Source organism: Drosophila ananassae, chromosome 3R, assembly GCF_017639315.1.
Source record: "Drosophila ananassae strain 14024-0371.13 chromosome 3R, ASM1763931v2, whole genome shotgun sequence".
Taxonomy (NCBI): Eukaryota; Metazoa; Arthropoda; class Insecta; order Diptera; family Drosophilidae; genus Drosophila; species Drosophila ananassae.
The window spans coordinates 19364218-19381055 of NC_057930.1; the positions used below are offsets into that span (position 1 = coordinate 19364218).

Genomic DNA, 16838 nt, shown 5'->3' on the forward strand with positions numbered 1-16838 from the left:
GAAACAGCTAATTCTAGCAATAAAAGAGCTAACATGCCACCACTGGTTTCTTAATTGTAAACAACTTATTTGTGTATTTTTTAAAATAAACTCGAAATGGCTACATTTAAACCAAAATTTCTGAAGCCAGACACAGACGATGCAATTGAAGACAACAGGACCAGCGAGCAGCAAGACTCCGCCTTTGTTTTCAATGCAAACCACAATTTGGGCTTGATTGAGCAGGTAAGACACATTTTTTAGTACTTTTTCGTTAATTAATGAAATATTTCGTATTTATTTAGCGAGAACGTTTGCCTATACGAAAATACAAGGACCAAATACTCTACTGCTTGGAGAATTATCAAGTAGTTATATTGGTGGGCGAGACCGGCAGGTGAGAATACAATTCTACAACCCATACCCTTGTTTTCATATCATTTTTTCAATTTTTCAGTGGCAAGAGCACCCAAGTTCCTCAGTATCTGTACGAATATGGATGGCATACCAAAGGCTTCATTGGCATCACCGAACCCCGACGAGTTTCCACCGTAATTATAATTTCACAACTTTATCAAATATGTTCTCTAAACATTATTTTTACAGATAACTCTGGCTAATCGGGTGGCTCAGGAACGAGGAGAACTGGTTGGCGACACGGTCGGTTATGTGGTCCGCTTCCAGGAGAGGATTACTCCTGAGACCAAAATCAAATTTATGACCGAGGGAATTCTGCTGCGGGAACTCCTGGCCGACCCTCTGCTTACACAGTACGGAGTTATCATTGTAGATGAGGCCCACGAGCGAAACATGCTCACCGACATGGTTTTGGGATTGCTTAAGAAGATTTTGAGGAAACGTAGCAACCTCAAGATCATCATATCCTCGGCCACCATTGACGCGAGTTTCTTCAGCGAGTTCTTCAGCTGGCCTGGGTCTGGAGAAGTTAGTGTGAAACTGAGCATCGAGGGACGCATGCATGCGGTGACTAATTTCTACCTGAACGAACCGTGTGCCGACTACGTGAAGGAGACGGTGGAAACAGTATGGAAGCTTCACCAAAAGGAGCCACCTGGCGACATTCTAGCCTTTTTAACCGGCCAGGACGAAGTACTGGAGGCATTGGATCTGCTGCGAGAATATGTTCGTAGCTCGGAGGTGGAGAACCTCAAAGTACTTCCCATGTACGGCAGCATGTCGAGCACCGATCAGTTGGCTGTGTTCTTCACCCCTCCGAAGGGCGTGCGAAAGGTAGTTCTGGCTACAAATATTGCCGAGACTTCCATCACGATACCGGGCATCGTTTACGTGATAGACTGTGGGTTCGTCAAGGTCAAGTGGTACAATCCAAGAACTTGTAGCGACAGTCTGGTGGTTGTGCCCGTAAGCAAGGCTTCGGCAGTTCAAAGAGCAGGTCGAGCGGGTCGTGTAAGGCCTGGAAAAGTATACCACTTGTACACCAAGGCAGATTACGATTCCCTGGTTCCAAGACAGCCGCCCGAAATGCGACGCAGCGAAATGAGTGGAGCGGTGCTCCAATTGAAGGCACTAGGCATAGGCAACATCTTGCGCTTCGATTTTCCCTCTCCTCCGCCGGCTCAAAATCTGCTATCAGCATTGGAAACCCTGTTTGCTTTAGACGGCATCGATGAGCAGGGAAATCTCACCAAGCCAGTGGGCTATCTGCTTGCCGAACTTCCTTTTGGGGCTATGCTCTCGAAAATGCTGTACGTATCGGGCAAGATGGGATGCTCCGAGGAGATCATTACCATTATAGCCATGCTCCAAGTGCAATCCGTGTTCTCGCGTCCAGTTTCTGCGGTCGCCCAACAGAGTGGACGGATCGCTCACCGTAACTTCGAGGTGGCTGAGGGCGATTTTATCACACTTTTGAATATTTACACCGCCTTTGTGGAGGAGGGCAGGACGAAGGAGTTCTGCGGCCAGTACTACCTCATCTATCGGAATCTGAAGCGCGCCTACGAGCTAAGGGAGCAGCTGATTACGTTGGCCAGCAAAAAGTATGGCATCCCGATCTTCTCCTGCAATGGCGATGTAAAAACGATATGCAAATGCATAACCGCTGGTTTCTTTACCCAAGTGGCTTATCTGCATCACTCTGGAGTTTACAGGCAGATAAGCAGTGGAACCGAGCTGGCCATTCATCCCGAATCCACGCTGTACACGTTGCCCCAAGCTCAGTACGTGGTGTATGGAGAGTTGCTCCAGACCACCAAGCTGTTCATGAATCACGTTACGGTGATCCAGCGGGAATGGTTGACAGAGTTGGCACCACATTACTACCAACAAACAACGGTGCGGGAATAGCAGAGAGTCGAGTCTGCAGCATAAGAGTGAGTTGAAATAAATGAATAAAATATCATTAATTTGAACGTTCGTTTAATTTAGAATAATTTTATGTATAATCGCCTCTTTAAAACAACTTAAACTAAAGGAATTCCACTTTATAACCGCAATTCTCTCCTTGAACTTTAACCAGATGCAACGCGTCCTCGTCCCTGGAACATCATCATGGATTCTGGACCGCGAATGACCCTGTACATCAGCTCCCAACACATCTTGGCGGGCAACAGGCTGCAGTAAAAATATAGTTGAGAAAATCTGAAGATTCATAGTTAGAAGAAAACACTCACCATTTCAAGGGCGTCAGCATGCGGATGGAATTGGGAAGAACGCACCACACCTCATTGCAACGGACTGCATTTTCGATGCGATCCGCCACATACTGCGGCTCCAGCATGGGCTGCATGCGAGGCTTAACTCCCGAGAACATGCCCGTATTAATGTAGTACGGGCAGATCAGACTCATGTGGACCTGATCGTAGCCATGGGCTTTCAGATCCGTCAGAAGGCTCTCGTGGAAACCGATGCAGGCATATTTGGTGGCTGCGTAATCACTGCATCCGTAAGTGCCCAACATTCCGGTAACAGAGCCCACGGTCACAATGTGGCCACGATTATGGCGCATCATGTGAGGAAGGAAGGCTTTGACGGTCCAGTAGTGCGAGATGATGTTGATGTTGTATGTGTTCTGGATGACCCGATCATGTAACTCCCAGAAGGGCTTGCAGCAAACGATTCCAGCATTGTTGATCAGAATGTCCACGGGTCCGACTTCCTCGGTCACCTGACTGGCTCGCTGGTAGACCTGTTCCCGATCCGAGATATCCACCACATAGCCCTTGCAGTCGTGGAAGCCATGTTTGGCCAACAAATCCACCGTAGTCTTGATGGCTGCACGGAAAATTAAAGTCAAACATTGTTCGCTTCAGCTAATCAAATTGAAAATGTAACAGCTTTCACTAGCTGCCGGGTTTCTTGACCCGCTACCCAGTGAAGCGGTGACCAGGCAATTAGCACCCTGGTGCGAAGACCCACCTTCTTGGTTGATATCCCAGATGACAATGCGGGCCTGAAGCCGAGCAAAGTTGAGAGCAATGAGTCGGCCGACGCCGCCACCCCCGCCTGTGATAAGGACCACCTGACCGGAGATGTCCTGCAGATTAAAAATAAGTTAGAGATTAAGAAGTTTCATAGTTCTAACTTAAAGAAAACTAATTAGGTAAAAGTGCATAGTAATGTCAAGTTCATCATAACTTTTGTTTTAAGTTAAATTTAAAAATAAGCAAATGAAAATTTATTACTTAAAACCGCTTTTTAATTTTAGTATTTAACAGTTTTGCAATCGTTTTGTCTCATTTGCATTTTTTCCGTCATCAACCGTCAGACATAAACGTATTATATTTATGTATTCCCATTTAGCATACGAAAAGGTGCGACGGATGTTGGATGATGTTGCATTAAATGTGACGCCAACAACTTGCATAAATTACTGCTTTTATTTTTGGCAAGCGTTTGCAACATGTACTTGAACTAAAATAGGAACACTGACCAAGTTAAGTATACCACCAGCCTAGTTGGTTTTTCCTAAGAAAACTCTTTCTTGCCGTTGGCTAGACAAATGACATTTTCTTTTTCTTTTCGGTTGAGTTGTAATTTATATGTATTTTTCGCGATTTTTTGGTGTATGCGTGGTGTGCGCAATCAGTCACAGATGCAACAACAAAAGTCAGTAAGGAAAAGGCATTGTGCAGTACCAGGTGGTAGTCAGGTGGTTCCATACGGATGAGGAAAAACTTGTTGTCATACTAAGCCTGGTGGTGCTGCTGCTTATTGGACTGTCAAGTCACGGAAATATATATTTTTTGGAGATGCGCTTAGCTAAAGCCTAGTAAACATTTATTATTTATTTAAAACAAAAAATAGCTTAAGTTCAATGTCACCCTTGGTCTTCGGATAATTGAAACCAAAACTACTACGGAGGAGGCTAAAAACAAAGACGGGAGACTAATATTTGCACAAATATTTTAAGTGATCGAGTCGGTAGCTCGGCGGGTACTCGAAACCCCCATCAAAGGTGACGTCTTCCGATTCGAATCCCCAAAAAAGTCAATTGGTAAATAGACAGCGGTTCATTCACAAGTAATCAGCAAAGCGTGTGAACAAAATTGTTTGCCATCGAAGCGTATCAAAACAAAGGTAGATATTTGTTCCAAAGAGATATTCAACTTCGCCCATACCAGGAAAATCACAAGAAAGGGTATCATTAATTCGAATATTGAGGTCTTTTCCACGCGAATATGATTTGTTTTTATTACCACAAAGCTGCGCGTGGCTCATTAAAGTTTGTGAAATTGCCAAAACTGACGGCCAGCAGAAAGGAAAAACAAGAGAAATGCCTTTGAGGTAGCTCCTATGGCTCTTTGATTGATTTCAAGTGGCGAACTTGAGGTTTTTCGGCAAAACAATATTTTTTTAATTCCTTTTTTTCGGTGGGTGGTTTCTGTTAGGCAATCAACTGCCGTCCAGGGTCAATAGAGGAAACGAAAGTCTATCAAATTACGTTTAAATTATGCACAACGACATTTTGGGGCTGTTACCTTTAACTTTCTAAACCGCTGGGGCAATAGGGTATAGTATAGTGACTCCAGTATGTAAAACACTGATTTTATGGTGAATATAATCAAGTCGAGGAAAAACTGATAGAAAGCTTTGACCGGATGATCCATGTGTAATAGACCAGGTGATGCCGTCATTATGATGGGTTTTTAGAGTTTTAAAAACCTTCAAAAGTATCTATTTTATTTTTTATTTTGGAACACACGTGCGGGGGAGTTTTGACCGAATAGGGATTGCTTATGCTGTGCGCATGCGCGACTGGAATTGTCAGATTAAGGCCCGCGGAATGCACAATCTGATCACTTTTATGGAGGCTCAGTCGTGCATGATAATGATCCCGTACAAATGCAAAATGAAAATTTGCATGAATTTCTCTCTACCCCTCTTAGACGTCACGTATATATTTCGATTCGGACCATTAAACGAACTTTATCCACGTCCGCATAGGCTGAAGTCACAATTACGACTGAAAGCCGTCTGGCAAAATCTTGAAGCTTGGGGCCAAGACTGGCGCTGTTTCTATTTTGTTGCCTTTTTCCATTATTCCCCCTGGCTGCCCAATTCAAGATCCCACCATTCACAGCTGCGATGTCGGTGATAGAAGAAACGGTCAGCAATATAAACAAACCAACACTTTCTTAATTTGGCTTTTGCTCTTTCCTGGCGAAGACCAGTTTTTTTTGGCCCATTGTTTTGTTTTAGATTTGGTTTACATTTGTCTACGCTTGATTGTGGCTTTGAAGTAGATACATAGATAAATTTAAAGCACGTATCTTTTTGGGAATTTGCATATACTGCAGATTTGAATCTTTTCCTTTTTCGTTTATTTTGTATATTTTGAATGAAAGCACAATTTAATACTTGTTTTAAATGTTTATAAATATGAATAAAAGTCATTTTAAAGATTCAACACATTTGAACATTAGTTTGAATTGCGCGCGCCATAAAGTGTGACCAGCAGGAATTGAAAAGTCATCGAGTGTTTTAAAAGTGCTGAAAGGAAAGGATATTCGAAGAGAAAGTAGCTTCCCCTGTCGGTTTTCTCTGAGTGGAGAAATGTGTAAGAATGGAATTATTCCAATGATTTTAAAATACAAAATATACTTCTCTTTTAGAAATAATTTAAATAAAATTTAGGATTACATCCCATTACATAGATCGATATGGATTCCAATCAATGGCGGCGATGTCACGCGGCAAATCGTCACGCGGCCAAGAAAACTACCGATATTTCAGCCAGGTGAACAGAAACGGGCAGGTGGTGGAGCGACACACCACCGAGAACCGGCGGTGGTGCGAGCAATCCAACGGATACACACAACTCACAGATACACACCAACACAAGCAATCCAACGATTCGGATGCGAGTGCCGGCTTCTGCCTCTTTTATTCGTCGCAGCTATGGTTGGCTCGGTTCGGTTTGATTCGATTCCTGCATTTCGGAGGTGGAGGTGGAAATGGAAGTGGAAGTAGCAGTCTCAGTGCCTGTGAATGAGATGGGCCATGCGAATGTAGATGTGGGATGTGGGCCGCCGTACCGCCGGCGCGCTCTGGTGCTGCTACAGTTTATTGGTCGGCAAGCGTTCGCCCAGTGCCTGAAAGCGTAACGTTTAAAATTTTGTGTTGGTCGAATGACACAAACCGGTCAGCAGGCGCTCAGAGCCTGGAAGATGGTGTTTGCCCTCATATAGTTGGATGGCAGCTCTTATTGGCTGCCGTCACGCCGTCACAGCTGCTGCCGCTGCTGGCATAAACACACACACAGACCCAGATTATGGACACACCGATTCACCGATTCGGCAGGGCATTGTTTTTAAACGATAGCGGCCCGGGCCGGCGTCAACTGTTTACTGGTGCGACAGGCGCAGACCAACCGAAGTGCTTTAAACCGGGATAAGAACCATTACTGGCCAGGCCAGTACTCACGGTTCCCGGTGCCCGGTTCCCCGGCCAAACGCAAACGCCAATAAAGCAATCAAGCAAACACACTAAAGCACAAATAAACAAACCGAAAACCAAGAACCAGCCAAAGAAACTGCAGAAACGATCGCCTTCCATTCTGTACTGCAAAAGCCGCACTTTAAATCGAAACGGGTTTTCATTCCTGTTTACGTTTACCCCCGATGCCCCCGCTGAAAAGGTTAAGGGAAACCCAATTATGTGGGTGGAGTTCATGCAGCATTGGCCATTGTTTGGTCACTGCATTCGATGATAGGTTCGGGCCTATTGGCAATCACATCTGTAATTGGCTTCTTGTCTGATTGAGGTTTCCCCCCAGCATCTCCACTGTCTGTGGCCATCCGCCCATCCTTTTAAAGCACGATTTTATCGCAGGACTCAACAGGTGTGTCGCTAGCTTCCCAAATGGGGGGCGCTGTTAGAAAAAAGGTGGCCAAAAGAAATGCTGCCAGCCGCTAAACAATTCTCACTCTGAAGCGGCGACTCACACGCTCGCATCTCGTTGGCTGCTACTTTTTTCCGCCTTAAATTTGTGCAATACGATTTGTTGTATCGCGCGTCATTTACCAGGCGAACAGGAAAACCAGCTAGCTGGTTTACGGAAATATTGTAGTCGCACGTCTCCTCTAAAAGTATACACAGAAGTATGTATACACAGAAATGTGTAGGTATATATGTGATAAGAAAGTATACCCACATAATGCATATATATGTACGTATATAAATGTACAAGTTTATCGGAATCGGAGGTAAAGGTTTGTGTCTTGAATTTTTAGTGTTGGAAAGCGATGGCATTTTTAAAAAAATCCTAAAGAGGCGGGCAAAATGTAATGCCAGGCGAATTATTTTTCCAAAAGGCTAAATTTTGCGTGAAATTTTATTCTTGCACTCTCGTTCCAGTGTTGGAAATCGATGGACAGTTTTTAAAGTATAGGGTAACCCAGTTTTTTTTATTCTTGTCGCGGTTAATTTTGGCGTTGGTAAAAAACGACGTTAAAAGACGTAGGATTTGAATAATTCCCGCTCAATTGATAAATAGGTGATAAAAAAAAGCACAAAATAGTAATTAGCTTGCGGACTTTTCCTTCAGTCACAACAGAAATTTGTATTCGGCCTTCTTTCCTTTGCCCCAACAGGACCACCGTTGACTCTCGGTTACTACTGTCATTATTGAGTTTAAATTTTAAAATTAAAATATGTTCAACATAAAGTTTATGGTTCTGAAAAGTGAATAAGTTCCAAGATTTTTCAGCTCATCTTTAACGATCCACACATTATCATCAAGTTTTTAAAACCCCGCCCATTTTTCACACATATTCCCGCCTAACTTAAAATTTCATAAATTTTAAACTTAATGTTTGGTCAAGCCGCTGAGAGGCCACGCTTATTTACAACTGCAAATATTGAACGCATCTCCAATTTAATTAAACAAAACTTATAAATTGAAGCGTAGACCGAGCCATATTTATTGAATGTGTTAAGGTCAGGCGGCGCAGATGATAAATGGATCCATTAGTTTTGTTTTGGAATTTTTCAAATAGCCAAGCACATAGATGCTTATATGGAAATTCCAACAAAGTCTCTTGGGCACGTGCGAGCAGGTGATCTTCGACAGAAGTTCGTATCGAATCTCATGGAGTTTCCAAATTAATCTTTTGCTAATGTTAATAGAAATACTCAAATAAATAAAGTGCTTAAAAATAGCCTCAAATGTATAACAGACTAAACCGAATGAATATTTAAAATATTCCATCGGTTTTCTATAAATATTAATTGATTATATATTATACATTTTTTCAAAACAGACAGCAAAATATCGACACTTCAAAAATTCAAAGTGTGGAATTAATTTGATTTAAATGAGATTAATACTTTGGCTTTGCATTGCCTTTGCATGCGATTACATATATTTTCGGGTTCGGTATTATAAATATTAATGAATTATCGCATGCGATATGGTTGATTCACTTTTCTCGAGTGTTTGAAACATAATCCGGCCGCTAATGTTGGTTTTGTGTTCCCAACCAGTTCTGAATTTTTACACGAGACCAAAATGAACTTATAAAAGTTAAATATGGTAAGACACGTATAAATAATGAAAAATGTCAGTCATAATATGGTCAAAAGGTGCAATGAACTGAGTCAATAGAATATACCCTCTGTTTTTTGTTTTTATTAGATGAATATTCTAAACTTGATATTTTTGTGATGGTTTGTGATTGATTGAGACATTAAACTCGTAGTTTTGTTCGAAGAATTTGGGATCCGTTTTTGTTTAAAATTAATGTATGTGTATTTTTTTAATTAGCTCCCAGCTGTGATTAATTATGGGAATTGGTAAATAATTTTAATTTTTTTTTAACAAATATCATAAATTCTCATGAATGATTCATTTTTGTATACCTTTATTGTTAAAATATTAATTTTTTTGACTTCTTTTGATACACTGTAATAAAATAGCTTACAAATTAGTGATCCCCAGGAAATGTATCATCTTAAAAATGTTTCAAGTGCTATTTAAATATTTTTTGATACATTTTCCGTATTATACCATCCACTTGTTGAGCGATTTGACTTCTGATTATGACTGGCTGGCTTGCTGGCTTTTTGGGTTCGCAGCGGAACCAGTCACATGCGGCTTAATGGTTCTGTCACGTACCAGACCCGCCGAATATCTTCTTCGGCAGATTCACAACGTCATCAAGTGGCAATACATTCACTTTTTCGCATCCGCGTTATCGCCGGCCAAAAACAAAAATAAAAATTAAAAAAAAAACCAACAGCAACAACAGTAGCGAAGAGCAACAAAGTCGCCGAGACTCAAGAAGTGCTCTTCATGGTACTGGTAACTCGGATCTGGTACCTCGTATCTCTCGTACTGGGTACGCAAATGTTGTTGTCGCTCGGCTCAAGGTTGAGGCAAACTGGTATCATCATCTCATCCACATCCACATCCACGTCCACGTCCACATGATTGTTGGCTGCTTTTTTGTTTTCTCAGTTTTCAGCCAGAGCCGCTAAACTGATGCTAGATTGTGTCTCAATGTGGTCTCCGCTTGGCACGAGTCTTGGTGGATTAATTAATATCCATGTCCATTTAATCGCCATAGATGTGTTCTTGAGCCCTCGCAAAAAAATCCAACTTAAAACTAGAAGCCTTTCGCTTGTCACATAAATTTGCCTTTGCCCTTGAACTGATGCCAAAAAAAATACAAAATATATGGTGAAATGGAATAATACAAAATCGGACAGATCAAAAGCCAAAAGACGGTGAATTCTGTGGCGTAAACATGGTCTGCGTAAATGATTGTAAACAATAAAAATATTGTTAATGAGTTGGCGGAATGCACTTAGCACTTCTTGAACGTTTTAAATTTTTTTTTTTTTTGTATATTTCAAACTGGCTCGTTTCTCGGTCTCCCATCGGTGTTTATGATTTATGAACAATTTCTAAAGTGCACTTGTTTGACCGCAGACTAACAACAAGTTGGACAGGTTGTTGTTAATTTGTGCCTCTTCGTTGTTTTTTTGTTTTTCAAAATGTAATAACAATTTGACTTGACTTGGCACGCATCTCAAAACTCCAAGCAGACAGCTGGGGGGCTGGGTACAGGGGACTGGGGTTGGAACTGCGTTGGCAGACATGTGACAAGATCTGACAAACGGCTGCGATCCTCTGCGGTTGTGGCTGCCACCGCCGATGTTGCTTCTAATTCTGCTGACAGATGAGGTCGCCCCCAACGCAGTTGCGGCCAGTGTGTTGATGACTAAACAAATAATAAAATAAAAATCTAGCCAACCCTGAAACTCTAAGGCGAAATGCAGCCAAAAGCACAGCAGCAGCAACATTGGCAACAAGAGCCATAAAATAGCCGGCGACCCATGAACTTTACACAACGCAACTTGCTTTTTGGGGTCTGGAAAGCGGTGGGGTGCGGTAGATCTTGTGGCTGCAACAAAATGCTTGCACCAGACATAGACGAACAAAAAAATTAGATTCATCTAGTTCGTGATTACATTTTGGGCGGTCAGTTGGGGTTAAAACAGGGCAGGCAGTCAATTAAAAAATGACTGGATTTGTAATTATTTAGGCCTTTAAATCTTTTTGAAAATCCCAAGCCACATCAACATAGTCTACAAAACAATCTAACAATGTTATACTGAACCCTTGAATCACTATAAAAGAATTCAAAACAAAGCACGAATACTTCAAACTTAATCAAAAAATCTACTTAAACGGCAACCTAAAATCCATTTAAAACCTAAAGAGGCAATAATCGCCTTAGGGCGTCAGTAAATGGCTTAGAAAACATAACAATAGAATCGTTAAATTGATGAAACATTTGGGAATATAGTCATTTGATTGGTAAACTAGTTTACCGTTTCAAAGTGATTCGATAAAAGAATCAGATCATGTCGTAGTTTAGCACACAATGGCCATGCAGACCATAACTAATTTTTCGGGTGGCAAGAGAAAAGTTCGCGTTCGTTGCCTAAGTCTTTTGTTTGGCGGCCATCAGTTCTCATCTTTATTTTTCAGCGGCCAAGCTGCGGAAAAGCGTCTGACTAAGCGCTTCTGATTTATGACTACTACGATATGCGCTGGCACTGCTCGGAACATATGTTCAATTGATTTCATAAGCATGACACCCCGGCTGGCGAACAAAAATTAACTTTTGCCTTATAAATATGCAACTTCCTCCACGACTACCAACTGCTAAACTGTTAACGGACGTACGGCTGGTCGGTCGGATGGACGGATGGATGGATGGATGGATGATGATGTAAAAATTACAACAAAAAAAATATGAAGAAAAACCAAATGTAAAACACACACACAAATTATGCAAAGCTAAGCTATTGCATATTCACTCTGGGCTTGGGATGCGATGAGATGGGGTGGCTGGAAATTCTATGGAATCAGACATCCGCATCTGCCCCCGACTGTCTGGCCGAGCTTGAGAGCTGCACAATTCCGCACACACCCTCTTTTCAGCGTTTATATAATTTGTCAGATTTATGGTGTTGATTAGACAAATGGCGATTCTAAACGAACCATCGCAAGAGACTCCCTCTTATGCAATTAGCCCGCTGGTTGTTGTTTATGTTGCATTGTCTTCGGCGCAGTCGTATTTAATATTGTTGCACACTGTAAAAATTGGGTAAAACACTATTTAATTGGAGATCTCAAGGATATGGTATCAATAGTTTCAAAAGATTTGTTAATTGAAGGTTAAACATTTCAATTATTTCTTAATTATTATTAATGCCAAAAGTGTTTGCTAAAATTCCAAGGATCTATATGTTTTTAAATGATTATAAATTGATTATTTAAAGTTTAAACTTTCTTTAAACTTTAAACTTTAAACTTTAAACTTTAAACTATTGTCAATTAGTTTGTTTTAATCATGTTTTAATGAATAGATTTATTAAAGTTGGGATAACAAATCTTTACACATTGTTAAGTTTTTATTGGTATACCTTTCGTAAAATGAAGGGGTTTTTATTCTGATAGAATTAGTTCGATAAGATTAATGGATAAGAGTAATAGTAATACAATTTTGCTCTCTAATTTTTAAAAGTGTTAATGTAGTATGTTGCCTATTAAAGATGATAAATAGGAGCGCCATTTATTAAAAACTGATTTTTAAATTGAAAAAACACCTATAAACTTGGTATAAAATTATTCAAAATAGCCCTTTTTTCTCTGTGCATGTGTGGGCGGTTGGGCAAAGGCCTGGTGGTGGGGGCCGGGTCGGGGACTCATTCATAAGCAGCTTGGCATCTCGGATACGAAGATTCTTGGCTGTGTGCGCGAAATGTGTGTCAAAGTTTGCTGTACTGTGAATTTTCGCAATCATCTCTTCGGCCGCTGTTGTTTCTTTACGTTTCGTATCGTATCGTTTCGTTTGTTTGCAGTTGTTTAAGGTTTTATTATTTTTTTTGTTTTGTTTTTCGCATATGGAAAATTTTTGTCACGTTTTCCGTGACGAATTTAAAATGCGCCCGGGCACTTAATTCTTTTGTGTCACAACGAACAGACCGTTTTTCGTCTTCACATTTTACACAGATGCGCTAAATTGCAGACATCAATCATTTTGATATTTTTTATGATTCGCTCGTTGCGTAATCCGCTGGATAGACTTTTCAGCCAGCCACCAACACCAGCGGTGGGTAGTGATGCTATGGATATCGGTATGGGTTCTTCTTCTCGACTTCACACTTAGCGCCTGAATAAAAGGTTTCACTCGCCGCCGATTGTTGATGCTGCGATGCTCGAGCAGTTGGCCCGAGACGCGCAAGGTCTTGATTAATTTGTTGCCAATCACTTTTTGTGGTGGTGCGACAAAAGCCAAACTACAACACTCGCACTCGGACTTGGAGTTGGACTCCGACTCAGTCTCGGATTTGGACAAACGGCCAACGCAAACACACAACCACATCCCAGACAGAGCATTTAAATTTCAACTAATGTGTAAATGAACAGGCGACGGCCTCTTGGGGTCAAATTTGGCAACATTTCTCATCTGCCGATCGGGCAAAACCATTTAAAAATTATAGTATTTTTTTTTTCCAATAATTTTTTGTTTTCTTGGCCGTAAAACAAGTTGCAATTACGCCTGGCAACCTTCACGCATTCCCCAGATGAGTTGAGCCGTGCTTTTGACCCATTCAATGTTAATGATAGAAATTCTATACGGCCAATCAATGCTGGCCAAAAAAAAAAAAAAATGAAACCGCAGGAAAACTCTAAGTGAGCCAAAGTTCAATTCAACTCCGTCTTGAGTCTAATCAAATCCCATAATTCGAGCTAAGGTCAGCCGCTGGCTATTCTTTGTATCTGTATCTGTTGTTTAAATAGATTGATTATTTTTGTTGCTATTTGAGATGGCTGTGCCATTGTTGTTCCAGCGATTTGCATCTTGATTGTGTGAGCTGTTTGTCTGTTTTTTATACAATTTTTTTCTTCATTTTTTTGCTCGGAACGCATCGCATTGAAGCGGAAGCTGCGATGAATCTGCTTCAGATTCAAAATCTTAAAATCTGCTCGAGCTGTCGACGGGTGCTTCCGTGCTCAGGGCGATCTGATCTTGTTTTAAATCAGCCTTTTCACTCTTTTATTTTTCACTGACGGCTTTTTGGGTTTTTATTTTGATTTGGTTTGAACATCTTGTGATTTGTTTTTATTTATCAATGGCTTTGATTATGGAAATGCGGCAGGCAACATCTGCGCAGAGCGCGAGTGGCCACTCGCCTGCCCATTGTAGTTGCAAAAGGTTTTATGTTTCAGCTCACCCACCGAAGGCCGAACATCGCATAAAACTGTCAATCAGTTGGGCATCGACGGGCTTACGCTGCGTATTAGTAATCTGGGTAAACAACGCCCGAGTTGGCCAGAATCATCTTCTCGGCCGATGATTAAGACTATTTTAGCCAGAACAGTCGCTTAAGGTCGCTAGCTCTATTTTCCACGTCCGGCGGTTTTTGAACTCAGTGGCTTCAAGGTCGTACAGTGGCTGGAAGATTCGCAGGAAGTGCAGGTCGTTGGAGAAAAAACCCGAAATCAAAACCCGATTCAAGGGCAATAATGTGCAACAACATCCAGTTCCAGTTGCAAAAACCTCATCGTCAAAACGGATGCGGCAGAAAAACAACTGCGGATGTTGCAAGTACCGAGAAGCGTTAAGAACAAGAAAGACATGTCTTTAAAATTCTCATCAAAGAGGTGTTAATTGATTTAAAAATAAAAAAATAAAAATGTATTTCTTAGTATTTATTTCTTAGATAGTAACAGGGATTTGTCGTCTTTTTTAAACTAATCTTTTCCTGTTTTGCCTTTAATTTATTTCACCAATTAAGTCATTTAATGAGCTCCTAAAACAAACACAAACCAACAATAACGCTCAAGCTTACATTTTAGTAAAAACTTGAACTGTCAACTTTAAAAAATTAAGCCATTAATCCTATTTTATTATTTTTCTAACTTATAACAGTCTCATAAATGTATTATATTAATTGACTTTAAGTCACATGACATTTAAATCACTTTCTTGGGTAGCAAAGTTATTTTATTCGATCGTAAAACTAATTAAATACCACGTAAAGCCCGTGTGACTAAAAAAAGCGACCTGTTTTCGAGTTCCACCGAAAAACGCCTGCGGCTCAGCCACTTCCTTAACTTTTACATCCTTGATCTGCGCCGTCAGCCTTCGTGCAAGTCGGTAACCAAAAGTTTCCCAATCAGATAGGTATTTGTATGTTTTTTTTTTTTTGCAACTTGAACTTAACACTCGCCAGCTAAATATGTAATTAATTTGATGTTAGTGTTAATCTGTTGGGCCAACACAATTCACGGCTCTTCGGGTCCAAACCTTTTGCACATGGCGCCCCAAGGCAAGTGACTGCGGCTCTATTAATATGGCTAATTAAAATATGCAAAAGGGGAATCGCGACGGGGGAAGACCCATGGGGCGAGACAGAAGCTGGGATTGGAATTGAAATTGGAGCTTGGCCACGCCTTTTGTGCTGCGGCATCGGCATTCGGATCCGCTTTCAAAATTAGTTCGCTATTAAACAGACCGGCCACTAAATGGCAAACAAAAAAGTGCCACCCAAACAACGCGCCAAACAAAAAAATCATCTTCATGGTCAATTAGCAGTCAACAGAAATATGACAGAAATAAAAGTAACAAAACGATAAAATATGTTACAAAAAAATAAAATGAAACTAACATTCGAGTCAACAGAGTTGTGAGGTTAAACATTTGAGCTATCCAAGTGTCACGGGTTCACATCCAGTCCAAATGTCAAGTTGATGACGACAATTAAACAGGATTAGCGACTTGAACCTGCCCTGCTAATGACGCATTGCGAGAGATTTTCTTGCCTTCTTTTTTTATTATTTTTGGGATTCACATTCACTCGCACACACACACACCATCTCGAATTAAAATCACACTAAATAAATTACATAATCAAGAGATCAATTTGCATATATTTATAAGCGAAAATAAAAAGCAAGCATAAAACTTTTTCAGAACAATCTCCCAAGATCCAGATCCGGCTGGCACCGCCAAGCACCCCAAATCAAAGTCGGGGTGCGGGTGCGATGAGCTATGGATCCCACACGATCCCCAATCGATTTTGTTCGATCCTTTCCCCCTGCCAGTTCATTCACATGGCAATTAAAAACAGAAACAGAAGAGTTGGTGTTGTAAATAACAGAAGACGAAACCCATCGAACCGCTTTTGGCAATTCAACGCGTGCGTGGGGCTGAGCGCGGAAGCCGCAAAAGAAGCCAAATCATCGGCTCTTTAATGGCATTTCGAAAGGCTTTTCAAGATCAAGGCCTACGATGAAGAAAACAAAACAACAATAACAAAAACAAAAACAAAAGTCCAAAAACAACACAAACACTCAAACAAAATTGATATATGAAGCATGCCGGAGATGGATGCCAGCGAGGCGATCCAAAGTGTTTGCATAAATACATTTCGAAATATCACAAAATCTTGGAGCTCGAGTTTCTAGTGCCTGGCACTCGACCAACAACTACTTAATGGATCTGTGGCTATAAAAATTATCAAACTACAGTTTTAGCCCGAACAATAGCCCGCTCGAGAAGTTGCTTTAAATAAAAAGTAAATAAATAAAAAACAAAAATAAAAAAAAATACAAAAACGTTAAAAAAAGAACGAGGCTCACATAAATATTTATAGACAAAAGTTGTCGTTGTCTAAAGATGTTCTGAGCAACTCATCTTGGCTAAGATAGTTGTTTCTGTTGTTGTTTGTATCTTTTGCTGGTAAAGCTTCGGCTGCAGCCTCTGTTGCTGCCTCAGTCGACGTTGGCAGTGGCAGTCGACGTCGCAGCTTTTCAAAGCTGCACGAGAAGTTGTTGCTGGGCGGCCAGCACGGCT

General features: G+C 41.0%; 2 protein-coding genes across 2 annotated transcripts; one reads left to right on the plus strand and one right to left on the minus strand.

The window, feature by feature from the left end:
* LOC6497243 (probable ATP-dependent RNA helicase DHX35) lies at positions 1-2618 on the plus strand. The gene is made up of 5 exons (XM_001962453.4): positions 1-225; positions 285-376; positions 437-530; positions 586-2333; positions 2480-2618. The coding sequence occupies exons 1-4, from the start codon at positions 97-99 to the stop codon at positions 2305-2307; spliced, it is 2037 nt and encodes a 678-aa protein (XP_001962489.1). The 5' UTR covers positions 1-96; the 3' UTR covers positions 2308-2333; positions 2480-2618.
* Positions 2362-5548, minus strand: LOC6498298 (short-chain dehydrogenase/reductase family 16C member 6). Its single transcript, XM_001962452.4, has 4 exons — positions 4941-5548; positions 3379-3496; positions 2634-3234; positions 2362-2574 (listed from the first exon to the last, which is right to left on the minus strand). Exons 1-4 carry the CDS (start codon positions 5094-5096, stop codon positions 2472-2474), a joined length of 978 nt encoding a protein of 325 aa, XP_001962488.1. The 5' UTR covers positions 5097-5548; the 3' UTR covers positions 2362-2471.
* Positions 5549-16838: the final 11290 nt, after the last annotated feature.